The 14,672-nt window shown below is 33.9% G+C and overlaps 1 protein-coding gene across 4 annotated transcripts in view; it reads right to left on the reverse strand.

Annotated features, from left to right (window-relative positions):
• LOC131030211 (mitochondrial Rho GTPase 1) overlaps window positions 1-14,672 on the reverse strand; it is a 79,576-nt gene that overhangs the window by 43,801 nt on the left and 21,103 nt on the right. For 2 of the 4 annotated variants that reach the window (XM_057960926.2, XM_059210916.1), the window contains exons 3-9: window positions 14,202-14,456; window positions 13,847-13,979; window positions 13,589-13,735; window positions 12,661-12,837; window positions 12,149-12,403; window positions 1,750-1,818; window positions 1,351-1,406 (exon numbers count right to left, since the gene is read on the reverse strand). In XM_057960926.2, coding sequence (XP_057816909.2) covers window positions 1,351-1,406; window positions 1,750-1,818; window positions 12,149-12,403; window positions 12,661-12,837; window positions 13,589-13,735; window positions 13,847-13,979; window positions 14,202-14,416 — 1,052 coding nt within the window. In that variant the 5' untranslated portion in view covers window positions 14,417-14,456. The remainder of the gene's footprint in view (window positions 1-1,350; window positions 1,407-1,749; window positions 1,819-12,148; window positions 12,404-12,660; window positions 12,838-13,588; window positions 13,736-13,846; window positions 13,980-14,201; window positions 14,457-14,672) is intronic. The other 2 variants (XM_057960924.2, XM_057960925.2) reach the window with 2 other exon arrangements.

Consider the following 14,672-nt stretch of genomic DNA (forward strand, 5'->3'; position numbering starts at 1 on the left):
CTTCATTGTGAATTGAACGAGCCAAATGTAATTCCCTTTGTGTATTACCAGCATATCACAACGCCCATTGAGCTTATCCACACGCCAAGACCTAACAAAAGAAACCTTGGAATCGCTATATGATCTTCTAGCAATCTTAGCATACGCGGTGATTTTGTTCAAGAGAGGATAAATTATCTTTGGGTACTTTATTCTAATGTTCGGTATATGATAAAACGTACATGATCTTCTAGCAATCTTAGCATACGCGGTGATTTTGTTCAAGAAAGGATAAATTATCTTTGGGTACTTTATTCTAATGTTCGGTATATGATAAAACGTACACCAACAATACCCAACCCACATCTCAAATTTTTGCAGCTCCAGTTAATTCCAGGAGGCAAACATTGAGCCACAAGTAGAGTTGAAGCAAAGAATGAAATTGTTAGATGAGATTTTTTTCTACATAAAATGCCTTCACAGCTGATTTTAGTATCTTGTAATTTGCCTTGGGCATCTTGTACTTGCAAATTTTTGTAATGGAAATTATGTTGCTATTTGATCACAGTAGGGCATTATTAAAAGTTAAAAAACTATAATTACTTTGTAAGTTAAATTATAACACTGAACTATTGTCGTTGTGTATGTACTCAATTATAGAACCTTAAAATGTTATCCTACACTCATTGTTGTAAGCTTCTAGCTTAAAATAAATAGAGTAATGGTTTACAAACTTAGGATTATACTTAATTGTTAAACAAAAAGACCGTGAAACTGGATTGGAACTTTGAGATGGTGCATATAGTTGTTTAAACTTGGAATTTGTACCCTGATTTTGTGCATATTTATATTACAAGATTTAAGATTATAAACAATGGGGAAAAATATCCACTAAAGAGGTATCAACTATCTATATCTATATCCATCTTGTATCATGTCAGATATTTGGGTGCAGGTTAGTAACTTGTGACCTTCTGATGCCTATAAGCCTTAATAATGAACACCAGGAATTATCACATAACATATTTTGTCATATAGAATGTGTTATTGTCTCATTTCCAGTAACCAATAAATAAACATAACTACAAAAATTTCACTTTATGATCATTAAAGAGTAAAATCTGAGCTTGTGTTTTTAAAGTGGGTCCTTGTTGGGAACATAGATTCAAATTTAACTAGGTATCCAAAAAAAGGATGACAGCTATAACAAGATATGCAACCAATTTTGACAAACGAAGAATATGGTAACCACAATATTGGTAACTCAGATTTGCAGTTTCCTGCTACTGTCAATTTAACTGTTTAAACATTCAAAGGATATAAATATGGAATACCATGTGACTCCCAAAATAAACATTCAAATCATATTACCTTGCTGGAGCTGTTGAGAAAAGATCTTCAAGCTCTACCGGTCGCAATGCACCATCCTAAAGCCACATTCAAGAACATATTAAGAAATATGAAGACATATCATTCCTTTTAATACCCTTAGTAAAGATTTCATCTCTCATAGTATAACCATGATTGTTATGAAGCCCTGACCAAAGCTTATATAGACAATAAATTAAATCAAAGATGCTCTAATAATAGCTTTAAATAATAATATTAAGGGTTAACATGAAAGTTGAAACAGAAAAGGATGCTGCTGAAACTGCAATTTTTGAATACAAGAGTTAAATTACAAAAAAGATGATGCAAGAAAAATCAGCTTGCTCTTAAAAAATCTAAAAACTTAATTGTATTGAAGAGGTAGAGATTCCAAAAGTGTACACCGTCAATGTCGAACAACAAAAATATTCCTCTCAAGAATTCAACAGCTTCATTAGTTAGCTCTACGCTCTGCAAAAATTAGTCACAAAACAAATGGGAAACTTTGTCAAACAAGGTTAAAGATGCAAATTACATATCCAAAATGCATTCACTCATCAAATAACCCCCTTTAACCAAACCCATGTCTATCAGCTAACTTTGATTTCCAATCAACATATGACAGACAAGATTTATTTTTAGGATTTCATAGCTATAACTGACTCACACATATTGGGTAAATAAGCATTAAGGTATTTTCCAATAAACATGGCTGAATAAGTTTCTCGACCTTCTTAATACCCTTCCAAAATATCGGTCCTCGTGGAAAATATAAGCCTAGAGTTCAAATATTATGACAATAATACCTCAAACTTCAACTCTAAGGTGACTTCAATTGTGAAAGACTTATGATGGTTTCCTTGATGTTGTGTTTTCAATGTATTAATTTTTTAAGTAAAGACATCGCTATGTCAGTATTCCTTATGTTCCTGTGAATTGATAATTAGTATAAATTCATTAGTTTCTTGACTCCTGCTGATACATAAACTGATGCTCCAGACTGTCCCACAAACTAATAAGTTCTTTATATATGCATTCAAGTAAAATGATCAGAAATAGAATAACAATGAATTATCAGTGTCATATATAATATCTGATGAGTTTGACATATAATTCCACACAGGTTTAAGCAGGGGTTTGAAAGAATTGGTAGCAAACTGCCATATAATGACTAGTTGGCAACTAGTGGTTAGTTACCATCTACTACAGACACTATGTATCCATGAAATCTAACACATAGAATTCAGACATGTTAAACAACCACTCTAAAGTTTCAAAAAGATATGAGAAGACTTACATCCTTGACTCACTAATGATAAATATAAGCAACGAATGATACCAATCCATACAGATTAAACAGGCTGTCTTAGCGTACCATATGATTTTGGATTGGTCTGAAACTTGATATTAAGATTCCTAACAATCTTATTTATCCTTCTACAAACCAAACTTTAGAGAAAACTTCATAATTTTTTACCTGAATTTGACAAAAAAAAAAAGTTTCAACCATAACATAGTCATATGATGCTTACTAGTCTGAAATTTAGACTGGAGAAAATAACCTCCTAGTCTGCCTACAAACCAAAAATTAGTAAACAATTTCATTCCTTTGATTGTCCAAATCGTAAAAAATAGTCACAGACCTAGCGATATTTTTTGTCTTTTGTGGCATATTTCCCAAGACTTCAAGGTCTCACAACAAATTCAAGAACCAGAGAATCTTAGCGCAAGACTAGACATTAAAATAAGAATGTTGGGAGTTCAAAATACACCTTAGTAATTGTTACCTGGTGCATATCATCAGTAGTGGACGCAGATGAGAAGATTGAATGCAGAACTTTCCATTGTTGACAGGATATTTAGATAACATCCACACTCTATTAGAATATTTAATTATATTTTAGTCACCTATATTTAGTTCCTTGTTTAATGGTCATTTAGCTTTTTAGTTAATTAGCTTTTAAGCTTTATTTAGCATTTAGCTTTTTCTTTTTAGTTAATTAGCTTTTAAGCTTTATGTAGCGTTTACCATTTTAGTAGTTCACTTTCAACGACATGTTCTTAATTTAGAACGTCATCCTTGTAATCTCTTTATATACACTTGTATATTGTTGAATAGATTATCCGATTTATTGAATCATTCATTCAATTTATTTTTCAACTTTAAAAGAGCCTCTACTCTATATTCCTACTAGTGAATAAAGTACAGGTTTTGGTTGGATTTTTTCCCAAACTGCATTTACCTGGGATAAAGCCTTAAGTTTTTTGATGCAAATTAATTACTTGTGTTGGTCACTGTGAATTCTACAACTTTCATTGTTTAATAAATTTATATTGATAATATGAATGATTGGACTAAATGATAATTACACAAAGTTGCATGGATCATCGTTCCAACATAGCTACATGTATTTTGTAAATTTATTTAGTTAATTTCAGCTGTTGTTTTGTGTATTATTGGTCTGAGTGCATTTACAACATGATAAGAACAAATACATTTGCTATTCAGAGTGCTGAGCATGAACACATCCAATGCAGCATAGGGGGGCAGCATATCATCTCAAAGTTGAAAAGTTAACCCTCCTTTTCATGAGCACCCTCGGCCTCTCTGTAGTTAAGCATCGCCTGGCTATGTGAGATGATCTTCTAATCCTTCTCTAGGGAGCATATTACTGATATTAGCAACTGCCAATCAATTTGGAGTTATTTCCTGGTGAATCAAGTTGTGAAGCACCTTAAAATTAGTGTGATTATTCAATTGCACCTTATTATTTAAGTTTACTCAAATAAATTATGTTATTACTTTAGGATAGAATAAATGAGAACATGTTATTTCCTTCTTTTACAGGATTCTACATTTTTACTTACCAATCAGATATGAAGACATAGTTAAAGCAATCCCTTCCTTCTTTATGTTTTTCCTCTTCCTCATCCTCATCAGATTTAAAAACTTGAGACTATATATTGTAGGTCTTTCCTTTCACTGAATAATCAATTTCATATTAATTTCTCCATATTCACAATGTTGGATTTTAGCTGATATTTGCATTCTGCACCATCTATATGTTTGCATTAGATTTTGTAATCTTCTATAGTCATCATCTAAGCTTGTATTTGGATTTTCTTTAAATCCTACATGATATCAAAGCAATGTTGATGTCTTTAGCTGATTCTTGTCCTTTCAAAAATAAAGGTTTCAATCAAACCTTTAAAGGAGAGTTATTATATCAAATTGTGCAAGGCTACCTGATTTTTATTGAAGGTGAATTTTGGCGCTTGATGGATCAAATGTGATCTCAGCATAAAATATGTCTAGCTTCAATGCAATGGGAATATGAGACAAAAAAAAATTGCTTCTCAGTCATATGACAAACTGTACTATACAACATGCAAAATAGATTTTTCACAAAATAAAAAAAGGCAAAAACTGTCACAACACTATACAAACAGCCAATGGCATCATATAGCAGCCACCAACAACAACTACCATCTCAATGACACCATGTTTCCCTTGCTCGTCACTAGAAAATCACAATTTCTTACAAAAAACAGCTTCCCGCCTAAAGTGAGGAATTCCAAAGAATTCAAAGGTGGTTTTGTAGCAAGAAAGCAAATTTGCAGGAAATTGACGGCAGATTTAAGAATATTGCAACATTATAGAATAGTATGGCAACATCTTAAATTATTCCTTTACTGACGTCAACATGACACCATCCTCTTCTTCCCTCCCAACCAACCACTCTCCAATATTGCAAGAAAGTAGGGCATGATGAACACAAATATAAATCAAAACAAATTGATGAGTTGAAGCATCTTTTACAAAAGAATAACATCAAATTGCTTTCAACTATGTCAGTGGGTCCGATGTCTTCAAAAACACAAAAAGGGCAAGCACTTGTTGCAGTTGCAGATTCTGAGTCAAGATGGCTCCTTGCTAGTCAAGAATAAAATATTAAGTATTCTATCCTCTCTTGAACAAAGAACTCTCAAATGCTAAACTATGTGATCAAACAAGAGACAACTCCACGGTTCCGATAGCCAAGTCTTGACTTTATAAGTGGATAGACTCAGTGTGTTGATGTGATTTTGCTGGAATCGTAGGGGGACTTACGTTTATACTTGAGCTTCAATTAGAACTCCTTCAATGTGATTGGAACTTGATCATTTGATATAGCAATCTTGTGATGCTTTCTCCTAAAATGACTCAAATGAAAAAGGGATAAAAGGGAGGAAGGGTTTAGAGAGACTAATTTATTCTTAGAATGTAAGAAACTATGAATGTCTTAGTGAAACTCAACCTGGTTTTTTTCGCCATGCAAGGAACAACCAGGCAAAGCTAGTGCAATCTTCTAAGGAAAGCGAGTAATGTTCCAATCACCACCAACAATCATCAATACCATCAAAGGTGTGCATATCAATGAGTAAGTAGTAACCGCAGTTAAAATTGTTTTAAGAGTTTAGGCCAACCATACACTACAACTTAAATTCAAAAAATTGTAAATGGTATGAACTTTAGAGTTTCACAATGACTCATCCACAATAAATTCCATCCATCTAATCAACATTAAAACAAATGAGAAGTAGAGACCATGTAACATGTTGAATCAACACATGAGATTCACCATATCTTCAATGAAAATAACATATTTCTTGCAACCAAGTCTTGGCAATAATCTCCTTTTCTCCTACTCTACTCTATTTCTAACTGCCTTCTAATATCTATTAACCCTCACAAATTAGGAGAGCAAGCCTTATATAGACTTCTCTTTACAAATGAATGGCCAGGATCATATCCAAATCAAAGGCCAAGATTACAAGATAAAACCCTAATTAGTGTTTAGTTACAACAAACATTGCATTACATTTAATACTTGACACATGTCCTTCCTTGAATGTGCACCAACAAGGAATGAGATTAGGTAAATCGAACTTTGTGCCTCCACATGTGGTAGTTATCCTCGTTGGATAAGTCAAATACATTGAATCCAGATGCTTTGACTTGGAATGATGTGATTGGGTTGATGATTATTAGGCGCCACCTTAGCTTGCCCATCATGTAGATCATCACAAGTGCTTGTGTTTGAGCAATTTCTCCCGATACTCGACATTTCGAATTGCTCCTTTATGAATGTGATGATGGCAAGAGATATTCCCGAATTGCACCATCTTATCTGATTTGATCACTATCACCTATCCTCCTTCATGATGTTAATACTTGATGTGGACCTTGTGACGTCTATGCCTAATGTACTTGACCTTGATCATTGTATCGATATAGGAATATCTCCATGGTGTACCGAGATACTGGCTTTGAATCTTGGATTTCCGAAGGAAAGTCAAGATAATTGTGAAATTTCCTCCTCTTCATTGATCTACCTTTGATGTTGTGAGTCCTCCGTTGCATCAATGAATCTCCCTTGGTCGCTTTGCATGACTTAATCTCCCTTTAAGGTTTTCATATTGGAGGTGGAATGCTAAAATTGTGATGTTCCACACCTTGATTCACCCATCAAGGTGTCAATCTCTTCCTTCATGCCAATGAGTTCTTCATTGTCTTTCCATTCATTGCATAGCTTGGACTTTGACCTTGATCTTCTTGGTAGTCTCCTCCATGTTGCATCTTGGATGCTGATGAAGTATGAATGATCCGTGTGCAGCCTGAAAGACAAAGAAAATTTTAAAACCCCTCTCAGTTTGGAAACAACATTGAAGAAACAGAAAATGCAAATCTTGAAAATGCACTTCGCTATGCTAGCTTTAGTTCTAACTTTAAAGAATGAAATCTGGTCTGCTCAGGTTCACATCATTTCTGCTCATGAAAATGATAAAAATGCCCTTAAAGTCACTTCCAAATCAGCCTTCTTCACAGGTCTGCACTGTGTCTAATTTATAAATTTGCCCCAACATGGCAGAAATTCGCCTTCATTTGCCATACATGCTAATGGAATTTACTGGAAAATTCAAACAGAATTCGCCTCAATGACTGCTGTCCCTGATGGTCTCTCTGCTTTGCTGATGAAATTCGCCTAATATTTAGAGTGAAATGATGTTTGAAATGACAATTTGATCTCTATCTTATAGGCCTCTTAACCCCTTGAATTCATTCAGGACAACTTGCACAATGTGTTTGAAAATGAATTACTTGAGTGCAAATTCAGGTCGGCTAGCTTAGGATATTTTATTTTGTCTTTTAAAATAAATTGAATCTTCTCCCTTAAAGGCTGACCTAGGGATTTCCTCACCTTAAGCAAGTTTTAGAAGGTCAAAAGACAAGTTCAAAGCACTCATTTCATACGATTATGAACAAATACAAGTCGGCAGTGTTTATTTGAATATTGTTTTATTGCTTTTCCATTTTGTCAAGACAGATGGACAATGATTTATTTCTTTTGTTTACCATTGGAAAGGGTATAAATAAAGGCTTGAAACCCCCCAATCCTCACCTCATCCAATTCAGACTTGGATTAATTACCTCTGCTCTGCTTATCAGCGAATTTAGGTCTGCCTAAAGTACGAATTAGGTCTGATTTTAGGTCTGTCCCTTAGGGTTTAGGTCTGAGTGTTAGGTACAAACACAAATAGGGCCAACCTTGCAAATTTCCTTATCCTCCCCAATCAACCTACCATTCATATCCATCCACAATCTAGTGGATTTCACAACTTCATATATTTCCTTTGGGTATGGATTCTTTCAGCTCATGGAAAACGTGTGCCCTTCACCAAGAAGACGTGGAATTCTCCAAGGCAAGGATAAATTTTGTATCTCGTAGGGAAGTCATGGATTCCTCCAATCCAAGGATAAATAGCTTGATTTTGTCCCCTTGATTCATGAAGTAAATTGATTGCTTCAGCTCTTGCTTGCCTTATCATTGAAGGCATTTTGCTTGTAAGTTTGGAAATCTTCCAAGGTCGAACTTGATATTGCAACTTTCATCTCTCCTCACCACCAAGTCTATCAAGTCATGGATTCTTGTTGGTCATGGATTTTGGTGAGGCCTAGATTCTAACAAGTTGTGGATTCTTGTTGGTCATGGATTTTGGTGAGGCCTAGATTCTAGCAAGTCATGGATTGGTCCACTTCATGGAATTTTTAGTTTCATCAACACTTTTCTTTTTCTTGAAGTCCACCTTTAGAAATAGTTTACATTCCTCGACCAATTGCTCCATCTAAACCTTTCAAATGATCAAGACTTCACTGAATTCATTTCTTGACAATCTTGCAACATTGACACATTTGACAACTTTCCTGGCTTGACAATAATATGTTGCACTTCTCCACTATCTCGACTCAAACTCAATCCTAATGCTCCACCATGGATTCCAAACATGAAACATGACTCCCTCACTTGACCACCTTCTGACAATCAAGGCGCTACATCTTCTCACAAGCAAAAGATTAAAGAAACCAAAATTATTGCCAAACTAAACGACTAAGCTAAAACAACTATGCTACCACGCAAAAAGTGGGGGTCCCCATTTGCAATGGGGTGATGTGTGAAAACGTCACAACAAAGACATTTCAATATTCCATTTCCTCCTACCTCTTCAAATTTTAGTGTTGCTTCAAATGAGGCTCTATAATGTCCCCTTTTTGAAATGGGATTTAATAATAAATATTTATATTAAAATAATTAAAAAACAGCTTAATTTAAAATATAATATAATCAAAATTTAATTAAGTCTAATGAGTGGTCAAAAGGCATGAAATGAAGAGTTGTGACTACCCCAAACATGAACATAAAAGGGAGATCACTTCATTTGAGAAGGACACCCATAAGTCATCAATGGCGAATGAAGGAAATCAATTGGAAATAAATTATTATTCCCAAAGGTGGCAATGAAGGGTGGTGACTCATTCCCTGTGAAGGATGGTGACAAATTCAAGAAATGGAAATAAAGGGCAAATCAATCTTTCAAGCAAAGAACGAAGGATGAATGAAGATAGAATCATCAATTCAAGAATTCATCATCAGATATCAATTCTTTCAACTATATAAAAAATCAGAAATCCATTCAAGAATCAATTTATAAAATCATCCCATCAATCATCAAATCAATTAATCATACTAACATCAATCATTCAACAATAATCAAACAAACAAACAATTATACAAACCTCAATCATTCGACAACTATCAATCAATCAAACAATTATACAAACCTCAATTATTTGAATATCAATCATTAAAACATCAACCATTCATGCATCATTCAAGCTAAAACAGTTTAGAAGGATGAGGTATTTTCCTAACTTTGACAAACTAGGGATGGAGTCCTTGGTTTCATCACCTATTGAGTAAGGTATGGGGTCTTTTAGCTCGGAAGATTTGCAAGGTATTTACAAGGAATTCATGACTTGATCATCTTCGGTATTGTGTTATGATTTGTTGACTTGAATATATTTATATAGATTGCAATCCTTGATAAAAACTAGTATAATATCTTCTGTGAATTCTATTATTTAAAGAATATCCAAAAGGAGACATTACGGGCTACCAGTGATTTAGTTCAACAAGATCACATTCATCTTCTTGCAAATACAACTACTTGGGGTGAATACTTGATGGACATTGCAAATTCGTTTGTGAATTCTATCTTGCAGACTTGGAGGACACTGTTGAGGGTATTCATTTCTTCTTTAATGTTAACTCCTACGGAGTTGCATCATTTTCTTTAGATGTCAAGAGGGCACCTTCAAACCCTCTTGTTCTTTCTCCACATGATCATTTATAACCATTTGGCATTGGCTTGGAAATCCTGGAGCAACACTTGAGCAAAGTTAAGAGACATCATACATCTTTCTTCCTTCATATTCCTTTTAGAAATAGGAAGATATCTTGCATGCTTCTTTCACCTTGAATCTTCCCAAGGGGAGGAATGTTGTTCAGCAATATTGCACCATCTTCAGCATTCTATGTTGAGTATTTACCACTAGCATAGGAGAATACGTGAAAAGGGGATGCATGGTCTCTTTTCATCCTCTTCAAGAAGTTTTGTCCTACAGATTTTCTCCTCATCATTTGGGGGGCATCGTCTTTGTACATGGCTACCTAATCAAGCCTAGTTGTTTAAAACCATTCATATTATATGTTTCTCCAAAGTTGCACTTTATTTAATTACAGCTTTTTGTTAAGTTTATTAGGTGGTTTATTTTATTACTTAGGTAGAATGGTATAAATGAGTACATATCATTTTCTCTCATGAGATTCTATTTTTAATTATCCTCTTAGATTTGGAAATTTAATCAAAGCAATCCCTTTTTTTGGTTTTCTACCTCTTCCTCATCCTCGTCCAATTTGGAAACTTAAAGACTACATATTGTAACTCTTTTCTTCCATTGACTAATCAATTTAATATTTATCTCTTCATATTCTCAATATTAATTTTTAATTGATATTTGCATTCTAGACTATTTGTATGTTTGCATTTGGCCGTTGTAATCCTCCATACACATCTAGATCTAGGCTTGTGTTTGGATTTTCAATAAATCTTACAAAACTTTTGTAATTGGAGACTTGCATGTCAAACATGGTTTTCAAGCTGCTTCTTCTGAGAGAAATTGTGAAGAATGAGACTCCTCATTAAGAATATTAAAGAGGCATGGGAACAATAACAACCTCGGGCTCATTTCAAGTATTTCTTAGAGATATTTATTAAAAACCCAATGAGTTAAACTGATGTGATATTAATGCAGATAAGTTGAGCCCATATTTGTACCCTGGCATGGGCCCCGCTTAGTTAATGACAATCATATATGTGTAATTAATATGGGCGAACCTTGTATCTATTATTTGAATGATAATGGCATTGGCATTCATGACCTAGGACTGACTTATAGAAGTAAAATGTTTAAAGTGGATTAAACATCTATAATATATACTAATACTTCACAACTTATTATATAACCAATTCAAATCAATATATGTATTTATAGCAAGTAGCTCGGTACCTTGTATTATTTTATTTTTTGTGCATCATGGTGATTTATTTGATCTTCAATGCATTGCAACAAAATTGAACATTTGTATAACCAAAGCAATTAAGGATCACTCAATTTCTAAAACAAAGACTGTGTTTCAACTTTTTACTTGAAAGACTTTGTACCACATAAAATCAAACAGCTTTTTGATCTTCTGCCATAAAAGAAGATTCATTTCAAGCTCTCGTCTTGTTCCATCTCTAGGGCAATACATTACCTGTAAAAAGGTTTGACCATATCTGATACAAATTCATTTCCTCCATATACTGCATATAGCCACCACACACAATACATTTAATGAAGTTCAAAACATACCATTATTTTGATAGGTACCAATGACAGATTTGGATGTTCATTGATTTAAAACATGCAATTTTCATTTACAAACTTGACCTGAAATTTAGTTCTAATGCTTTAAAAAAAAGATTGCAATAGGGATATTGAAATAGTCAACTTAAGTAATAGGTAAATTTTTACAAATCATTTAAAACTTGATTAGCTTAGTATCCTTATACAGACCAAATTCAACTCAAACGAACTAGAAAACAGCTTTCCGTACGAATACTGTTCTATATATAGACATGAATTTTTTTCTCTTGATTACTAACTCTAGCTATCAATTTCTGCTTCACAAAGAATCTAACTTTCCCCATTCTTGTGAAATTGCAAATAATATTCCAAAAGCTATAAGCTTCTAAAGAATGAATGCCACTCAATGGCAACATTATGCATAAAGGAAAACATAGAATATAAATATAACCTGAAATTTCATTTCCATAAACTCTAATACAATGAAAAAAAATTATACAATCTTCACTATACCTGGTCAGGTGCTCGCTTGAACTGTGCAGTTGGAAGGAGTCCATCTCTAAGCTTAATCTCATCATCATAACCAAAATTTCGCAAAACTGTCCAAGCAGTTTCCAATCGTCCTTTCTCAATAAAAAGAGCATGGAGAAAAAGAAATCCTGTCAGTGTCAAGCCATTTTCATTGACACCTTGTGGAAGTCTCTCTGAGACAACCCTCTTCACATCAACAATTTCAGAGGGTTGTAAAGGAGCATTAAAGCATTTAACCTGCTCAATAAATAAGACAAGAAGCTATCATAAGCCTCCATTCTAATGGCATGTTCTCAGATGCTATATAACAACAAATAGTTTGTATGAGCAAAGTAAGATTTAACAACACACAACTGAAGATTCACATGTCCAATGAACAAGATGAATAAAATTATAATAACAGTGCACAAAAATGTTCATTAAAATTCATGTATTCCTAAAGAGCAAACCAAAAGCATCTGATATTTTAAAAATATTCTGAAACCATGCCATACTTGAAATTCATTAAGCTCAGCATCACTAAGAGCACCATCTTTGTCATGATCACACATGATGAATACTCTCTTCAATGCCCTAACACAACGAGGCTTCAGCGATTGATTTTCTTGGTCAAATAATGGTGCTGTTGGATGAAGAACTGTCTTTTGAGCATAGTAAAAAACTTCTGCAACCTGTAAAATATAGTTGTTTAAATATAAGCATCCCAACTGCAAAACAAGCTGCATAAAGTGAGGAAGGGCAGATTTTATGGCTTAAAAGGGTCAGAAGAGTTACATCAGATTTAACAGGGAAAAATCTGCCATGCTTGAAAAGTTTCAGATAAAATATATATCAAATAACAAAAATACAATCATACCGCCTCAAATTAAAAAAGCCTCAAAGAAAGGGTAGTGTTGATACAGAAATTACAATTTTAATTACAATTACTGGGCTCAAAAAACTGGCTATTATGAATAGTTGCATTTTTAGTCCTCTCAATATTTAACGAATAAAATTATTGACAACGACAACAAATTATAAATCCTAAAGAAATTAGAAATCTTGCATTCAATCACCCAGAACTTACAATAACAAGCTCATTCATAGTTTCCACATATACACACACTCCTCACAATTCATTTTTACAGTACTAACTTTTTTTTAAATTAATATTTTCTTTTTGAACCATGTACCAAGGGTAAAACTACATGCAACACATCAACATGCACTCAGATGTAACTTGACCTCAAGAGAAATGGATAGTCTACAAAAAAATAAAATATCATAATAGAAACTTTAAGTCTACAAGTGAAATTGCAGTTACAAATTTATGTAATGTTGTAACAATAAAAAAATAATGTTTGCAAAAATATAAACATAACCATCCCAAGTCAAATGGATGCTTCGAAATTCATTTGTTTAAATTTATGAGTAGATCTCAACCTGAATCTGCTTCAGTGCTGAACATTCTATACATGTCTCAATCTCTCGGAATTCTTGCATAAGTGGTGACATTACTTGCTCCAAACTTTGAGGCTGATCCTCACGAAGATCTAATTTACAGCCAACTACAATAACCGGGGCCTTAACCTGTATGTAACCAAGTACAGTAGAAATATCCATTTGTTGGAAAATATTAAACATTTCAATAGGCATGAAACCATAAATAAAAACTAAATGACATTAATGCAAGAGTCGTACTTCCAAGCGACGAAGTTCGGGAAGCCAAAAGGCGGATAATCTATCCAATGTGCTAGGCTGGTCACAAGCATATGTTAGCACAATTGCATCTGCCCTCTTGCACTCTTCTCCCATTTTGGTCTGATCCTCAGGCCTGGAAATGTAAAAATAGTTTGCGTCAAACTATGGAAGGTCAAAAAAGTTTGAATAATATGCTGCCAATATAGCCTAGGGGTTTAACTTTTAAGTTGAAAAATAAAAATTGATAAAAAAAATTTGTATATAAAATCGCAAGGAATATTATCTGTGCAGTCACTATTTATGCATAATATGAGTATCACATGCAAGCAAAAGCGAGCAAAGAAGAAATCCAAACTTTGATGATGTGTCGATTATTGTTAGTGGAATACGATCAGGGTAGTAATCCTGAGGGATTCTTGTTGGTTGCACAACAGAAGGAACATTAACTGGAAATGTATCAGTTGCTACAGTGACAATTAGACTGGACTTCCCAGTGCCACTGTCTCCTATCACAGCAACACGAACATTTGTTGGCCATCCTGCAGTCTTCCTTCCGCCTGTGCTGTCCATCTTAATGTGATGTCTGATAAAGAGAACTCGTTCCTGTTACCTTCAGCAAATAACAAGAAGATTAATTTCGACACAAGGCAAGGCAAAAACAGAAGAGGAATTCAATGCATTTAGAGGGTAATAGGACACAATAAATATTAAAACCACTACCAATAATGAAAATAGTAGCTATTTATTAGCCTATTAGGCTTACAATTAAAATTAACCGGCCATGCATTTTCTATTCAAAGAAACACACCCCACCTGACACAACCAA

The sequence above is a fragment of the Cryptomeria japonica genome, chromosome 9, assembly GCF_030272615.1.
Source record: "Cryptomeria japonica chromosome 9, Sugi_1.0, whole genome shotgun sequence".
In the NCBI taxonomy this organism is placed as follows: Eukaryota; Viridiplantae; Streptophyta; class Pinopsida; order Cupressales; family Cupressaceae; genus Cryptomeria; species Cryptomeria japonica.